The sequence below is a fragment of the Nerophis ophidion genome, linkage group LG13 (genome assembly GCF_033978795.1).
Source record: "Nerophis ophidion isolate RoL-2023_Sa linkage group LG13, RoL_Noph_v1.0, whole genome shotgun sequence".
In the NCBI taxonomy this organism is placed as follows: domain Eukaryota; kingdom Metazoa; phylum Chordata; class Actinopteri; order Syngnathiformes; family Syngnathidae; genus Nerophis; species Nerophis ophidion.
In genome coordinates, this window is record NC_084623.1 from 6,040,256 (window position 1) to 6,047,755 (window position 7,500).

Here is a 7,500-nt window from a genome sequence, read left to right on the forward strand (position 1 = left end):
AAATTCCAGATTTCCCAGAATTCCAGGTTTTTCAAGACATTTTCCATCCATCCATCCATCATCTTCCGCTTATCCGAGGTCGGGTCATGGGGGCAGCAGCCTAAGCAGGGAAGCCCAGACTTCCCTATCTCCAGCCACTTCGTCTAGCTCTTCCCGGGGGATCCCGAGGCGTTCCCAGGGCTGCCGGGAGACATAGTCTTCCCAACGTGTCCTGGGTCTTCCCCGTGGCCTCCTACTAGCTGGACGTGCCCTAAACACATCCCTAGGGAGGCGTTCGGGTGGCATCCTGACCAGATGCCCAAACCACCTCATCTGGCTCCTCTCCATGTGGAGCAGCAGCGGCTTAACGTTGAGCTCCTCCCGGATGGCAGAGCTTCTCACCCTATCTCTAAGGGAGAGCCCCGCCACCTGGCGGAGGAAACTCATTTCGGCCGCTTGTACCCGTGATCTTATCCTTTCGGTCATGACCCAAAGCTCATGACCATAGGTGAGGATGGGAACGGAGATCGACCGGTAAATTGAGAGCTTTGCCTTCCGGCTCAGCTCCTTCTTCACCACAACGGATCGGTACAACGTCCGCATTACTGAAGACGCCGCACCGATCCGCCTGTCGATCTCACCATCCACTCTTCCCCCACTCGTGAACAAGACTCCTAGGTACTTGAACTCCTCCACTTGGGGCAGGGTCTCCTCCCCAACCCGGAGATGGCACTCCACCCTTTTCCGGGCGAGAACCATGGACTCGGACTTGGAGGTGCTGATTCTCATTCCGGTCGCTTCACACTCGGCTGCGAACCGATCCAGTGAGAGCTGAAGATCCCGGTCAGATGAAGCCATCAGGACCACATCATCTGCAAAAAGCAGAGACCTAATCCCGTGGCCACCAAACCGAAACCCCTCAACGCCTTGACTGCGCCTAGAAATTCTGTCCATAAAAGTTATGAACAGAATCGGTGACAAAGGACAGCCTTGGCAGAGTCCAACCCTCACTGGAAGCGTGTCCGACTTACTGCCAGCAATGCGGACCAAGCTCTGGCACTGATCATACAGGGAACGGACCGCCACAATAAGACAGTCCGATACCCCATACTCTCTGAGCACTCCCCACAGGACTTCCCGAGGGACACGGTCGAATGCCTTCTCCAAGTCCACAAAGCACATGTAGACTGGTTGGGCAAACTCCCATGCACACTCAAGAACCCTGCCGAGAGTATAGAGCTGGTCCACAGTTCCACGACCAGGACGAAAACCACACTGTTCCTCCTGAATCCGAGGTTCGACTATCCGGCGTAGCCTCCTCTCCAGTACACCTGAATAAACCTTACCGGGAAGGCTGAGGAGTGTGATCCCACGATAGTTGGAACACACCCTCCGGTCCCCCTTCTTAAAGAGAGGGACCACCACCCCGGTCTGCCAATCCAGAGGTACCGCCCCCGATGTCCACGCGATGCTGCAGAGTCTTGTCAACCAAGACAGCCCCACAGCATCCAGAGCCTTAAGGAACTCCGGGCTGATCTCATCCACCCCCGGGGCCTTGCCGCCGAGGAGCTTTTTAACTACCTCAGCGACCTCAGCCCCAGAAATAGGAGAGTCCACTACAGATTCCCCAGGCACCGCTTCCTCAAAGAAAGACGTGTTGGTGGGATTGAGGAGGTCTTCGAAGTATTCCCTCCACCGATCCATTTTCCCATTCAAAATGAATTGACCATTTTTCAAACTTTCACCATTTCCACGTTTTTCAACTGTTTCAAACCATTCCACCTTCAACACATTCCACCATCATGGAAATTTAAACTACAGTTTTTCAAAATAAAAATAAAAATATTTTTTCCCCCAGAATTCCAGGTTTTCCGGGACATTTTTACCCATTCAAAATGAATTGACCATTTTTCAAACTTCTACCATTTCCACATTTTTCAACCGATTCAAACCATTCCACCATCTTGGAAATTTAAACTACCTTTTTTCCAAGTTAAAATAAATTCCAGATTTCCCAGAATTCCAGGTTTTCCAAGACATTTTTCCCATTCAAAATGAATTGGGCATTTTTCAAACTTCCACCATTTCCACGTTTTTCAACAGATTCAAACCATTCCACCATCCTGGAAATTTAAACTACCCTTTATTCAAGTTAAAACAAATTCTAGATTTCCACAAATTCTAGGTTTTCCGGGACATTTTTCCCATTCAAAATGAATTGACCATTTTTCAAACTTCCACCATTTCCACGTTTTTCAACCGATTCAAACCATTCCACCATCCTGGAAATTTAAACTACCTTTTTTCCAAGTTAAAATAAATTCCAGATTTCCCAGAATTCCAGGTTTTTCAAGACATTTTCCCATTCAAAATGAATTGACCATTTTTCAAACTTCCACCATTTCCACGTTTTTCAACCGATTCAAACCATTCCACCATCCTGGAAATTTAAACTACCTTTTTTCCAAGTTAAAAAAAAATCTAGATTTCCACAAATTCCAGGTTTTCCGGGACATTTTTACCCATTGGCCCTTTTTTAAATTCCACCATTTCCACATTTTTCAACCGATTCAAACCATTCCACTTTCAACAAATTCCACCGTCCTGGAAATTTAAACTCCCGTCTTTCCAAGTTAAAATAAATTCCAAATTTCCCAGAATTTCAGGTTTTCCAAGACATTTTTCCCATTCAAAATGAATTGGCCATTTTTCAAACTTCTACCATTTCCACATTTTTCAACCGATTCAAACCATTCCACCATCCTGGAAATTTAAACTACCCTTTATTCAAGTTAAAATAAATTCCAGATTTTCCATAATTCCGCATTTTCCTGTACATTTTTCCCATTCAAAATGAATTGACCATTTTTCAAACTTCCACCATTTCCAAATTTTTCAACCGATTCAAACCATTCCACCATCCTGGAAATTTAAACTACCTTTTTTCCAAGTTAAAACAATTCTACATTTCCACAAATTCAGGGTTTTCCAAGACATTTTTCCCATTCAAAATGAATTGACCATTTTTCAAACTTCCACCATTTCCACATTTTTCAACCAATTCAAACCATTCCACCATCCTGGAAATTTAAACTACCCTTTATTCAAGTTGAAATAAATTCCAGATTTTCCATAATTCCATGTTTTCCTGTACATTTTTCCCATTCAAAATGAATTGACCATTTTTCAAACTTCACCATTTCCACATGTTTCAACCGGTTCAAACCATTCCACCATCCTGGAAATTTAAACTACCTTTTTTCCAGGTTAAACAAAATTCTAGATTTCCACAAATTCTAAGTTTTCCGGGACATTTTTACCCATTCAAAATGATTTGGCCCTTTTTTAAATTTCCACCATTTCCACATTTTTCAACCGATTCAAACCATTCCACTTTCAACAAATTCCACCATCCTGGAAATTGAAATTCCTGTCTTTCCAAGTTAAAATAAATTACCCAAATTTCCTGATTTCCCAGGATTCCATGTTTTTTGGGACATTTTTACCCATTCAAAATGAATTGACCATTTTTCAAACTTTCACCATTTCTACGTTTTTCAACTGATTCAAACCATTCCACTTTCAACACATTCCACCATCCTGGAAATTTAAACTACAGTTTTTCCAAATCAAAACAAATTATATTTTTCCCCCCAGACTTGCAGGTTTTCCGGGACATTTTTTCCCATTCAAAATGAATTGACCATTTTTTAAACTTCCACCATTTCCACATTTTTCAAGCGATTCACACTATTCCACCATCCTGGAAATTTAAACTACCTTTTTCCAAGTTAAAAAATGTTTTAGATTTCCACAAATTCCAGGTTTTCCGGGACATTTTTACCCATTCAAAATGAATTGGCCCTTTTTGAAATTTCCACCATTTCCACATTTTTCAACCGATTCAAACCATTCCACTTTCAACAAATTCCACCACCCTGGAAATTTAAACTCCTGTCTTTCCAAGTTAAAATAAATTCCAGATTTTCCAGAATTCCAGGTTTTCCAAGACATTTTTCCCATTCAAAATGAATTGACCATTTTTCAAACTTCAACCATAATCACGTTTTTCAACCGATTCAAACCATTCCACCATCCTGGAAATTTAAACTACCCTTTATTCTAGTTAAAAATAAATTCCAGATTTTCCATAATTCCACGTTTTCCTGTACATTTTTCCCATTCAAAATGAATTGACCATTTTCCAAACTTCACCATTTCCACATGTTTCAACTGATTCAAACCATTCCACCATCCTGGAAATCTAAACTACCTTTTTTCCAAGTTAAAACAAATTCTAAATTTCCACAAATTCCAGGTTTTCCGGGACATTTTTTCCCATTCAAAATGAATTGACCATTTTTCAAATTTCTACCATTTCCACTTTTTTCAACCGATTCAAACCATTCCACCATCCTGGAAATTTAAACTACCCTTTATTCAAGTTAAAAATAAATTCCAGATTTTCCATAATTCCACGTTTTTCTGTACATTTTTCCCATTCAAAATTAATTGACCATTTTTAAAACTTCCACCTTTTCCGATGCTAACTTAAGCATGCTAAGTTTTTTGGTCTATTTTTTTTTGTATTTCCCCAGCTAAATTACTTGATATGTGAGACATATGAGGTAATACCAGACTAACTGTTGACATGCCATCGTGTTAGCATTTTAATGTGCGCATGCTAATTTTTTAGGCTAGCTCGGTAGCTCTCTTTGTACAGTTACACCCAAAACTCACATATTCTGACGCTGCACCATCTTTAAAGTACGGGGGCTTCCGGCGACCCCTGACCACAGGTCCATGGCACAAATTTCTACGGAAATTTTGTATTTATGTATACGATTCATGTTTAAATGTTTATTTTTCTGCAAATGAATATCGAGTCCAATTATCTAATAACCCTGAAAAACAAAGACATGGCTCGATATACTTCAGACCTGACCATCAATTTGCTTTTACGTCAGAACCAGGAATGGTCTTCTTGGCAAGTTTCATACATGGTAGCTTTGTTATCTCCAAAAAAGAAATGTTTTCCCTGTCAGTCACGCTGCAGATGTTGTACAAGTTGAAGACCTCCAAGGTGTTTGAGAAGCCCAAGCAGAGCGAGGGTCGTGCATCAGAACTGGTGGATGAGGACCCCTTTGCGGTCCAGATGGTCAGCTGGTGTCCCCAGAGTCGCATCTTTTGCGTCGTCGGGATCTCGGCCCACATCATCCTGTATCGCTTCAGCAAATATGACGCCAACACTCAGATTGTGGTGAGTGCAACATTTTCGATGGAAGTCAGGAGAACACGTTTGTCACCACTTTCAGGCGCAGACTTCCTGGGATTAAATGGTTTGTCCGGACTTAACTTGAGTCTGATGTCGAGTTTGTATTTGTTCTTACGTTTAAATTCAGAGACTCACAGAATTAAAGAAAACTTTGCTTATAAATAGGTGTAATATATCCATTTAAAGTTGGAAGTTGTGTCCAAAACAAGTCTAAAACTGTATCAGTCGATAAGTCTGGAAACCTAAGTAGGTGTTAAGGACAAAACTGCAGATCTGTAGATTTATTCAAACTATTGTTGATTAGGGAATTATTAGGAGTGATGGGTGCAGGACTTGAAATAGTCTGTAAACCAAAATAGATGAGTTTTTTACGAGTGCAATGACATTTTAAACTTGATAGCAAACATGGAACACTAGATAGTGTGAGAGTCCAGTCCATAGTGGATCTAACACAATAATGAGAGTCCAGTCCATAGTGGATCTAACATAGTGTGAGAGTCCAGTCCATAGTGGATCTAACATAATAGTGAGAGTCCAGTCCATAGCGGATCTAACATAGTGCGAGAGTCCAGTCCATAGTGGATCTAACATAATAATGTGAGAGTCCAGTCCATAGTGGATCTAACATAATAATGTGAGAGTCCAGTCCATAGTGGATCTAACATAGTGTGAGAGTCCAGTCCATGGTGGATCTAACATAGTGTGAGAGTCCAGTCCATAGTGGATCTAACATAATAGTGTGAGAGTCCAGTCCATAGTGGTACTAGCATAGTAGTGTGAGAGTCCAGTCCATAGTGGATATAACAAAATAATGTGAGAGTCCAGTCCATAGAGGATATAACAAAACAGTGAGAGTCCAGTCCATTGTGGATCTAACATAATAATGTGAGAGTCCAGTCCATAGTGGATCTAACATAGTGTGAGAGTCCAGTCCATGGTGGATCTAACATAGTGTGAGAGTCCAGTCCATAGTGGATCTAACATAATAGTTTGACAGTCCAGTCCATAGTGGTACTAGCATAGTAGTGTGAGAGTCCAGTCCATAGTGGATCTAACATAATAATGAGAGTTCAGTCCATAGTGGATCTAACATAAAAGTGAGAGTCCAGTCCATAGTGGATCTAACATAATAGTGAGAGTCCAGTCCATAGTGGATCCAACATAATAGTGAGAGTCCAGTCCATAGTGGATCCAAGATAATAGTGAGAGTCCAGTCCATAGTGGATCTAACATAATAGTGAGAGTCCAGTCCATAGTGGATCTAGTATAATAGTGAGAGTCCAGTCCATAGTGGATCTAACATAGTAGTGAGAGTCCAGTCCATAGTGGATCTAACATAATAGTGTGAGAGTCCAGTCCATAGTGGATCTAACATAATAGTGAGAGTCCAGTCCATAGTGGATCTAACATAATAGAGAGAGTCCAGTCCATAGTGGATCCAACATAATAGTGAGAGTCCAGTCCATAGTGGATCCAACATAATAGTGAGAGTCCAGTCCATAGTGGGGCCAGCAGATCTGTACTGCTAAAATATATTATACACGCATAAACATACCGGCCCAGAGGGACATTTTTTTTCTCTAAATGTGGCCTCTGGATCAATGTTCTTGGCCAGGTCTGAACTAAGGTTTTGCTGTAGGTAGTTTAGCTCCTGTGCAGTCAGTAGTCATTTGTTGAACTGACATACTAAGTGGGGTTCCTCAAGGTTGCATCTTAGGTCCTCTCTTGTTTGGTCCGTTCATCTGGCGGCCCGCGGTATCAGTTCCAAAAACTTGTGAGGGACTTCAAGATTCATAAAAAAGACCGGAGTGCTGTGATGGAGAGAATCATTGACTCTGACAAAATAAATAGACCGCAATCCCTGAAAACCCAAGATGGAGGTTAATCATTTCCTCTCCTTCCAGGCCCTGGAGGTGCGACTGCAGTGCGAGTCGGAGGATGTCATTTCTCCATCGGAGAACGAAAACAACCCCTGCTTCTCAGAGCCCCGGTCAGGCTCCCACTCCCCTCAGCCCCATCAACAACACCCGGCGAGCCCTGGCGGCGGCACACCAGAGGGACTCAAAGACAGCGCCCTCTGCCTTAAGTACGATCCTGTTCTTTATGACATCTGTTATTGTGCTAAATGTGCTACGTTCTACAACCGTTTATTGATTATACACTGGAACCTCGATTTACCAACTTAATTGGTTCTGGAACAGGGTTCGTATTTAGAAATATTTGGATGCCGTACCAAGTTCATTCAT

General features: G+C 41.9%; 1 protein-coding gene across 1 annotated transcript in view; it reads left to right on the forward strand.

The window, feature by feature from the left end:
- The window catches only part of stxbp5l (syntaxin binding protein 5L), a 359,880-nt gene that overhangs the window by 226,891 nt on the left and 125,489 nt on the right, over window positions 1-7,500 (forward strand). The window contains 2 exon segments of the mRNA XM_061918310.1: window positions 5,025-5,239; window positions 7,159-7,340. Coding sequence (XP_061774294.1) covers window positions 5,025-5,239; window positions 7,159-7,340 — 397 coding nt within the window.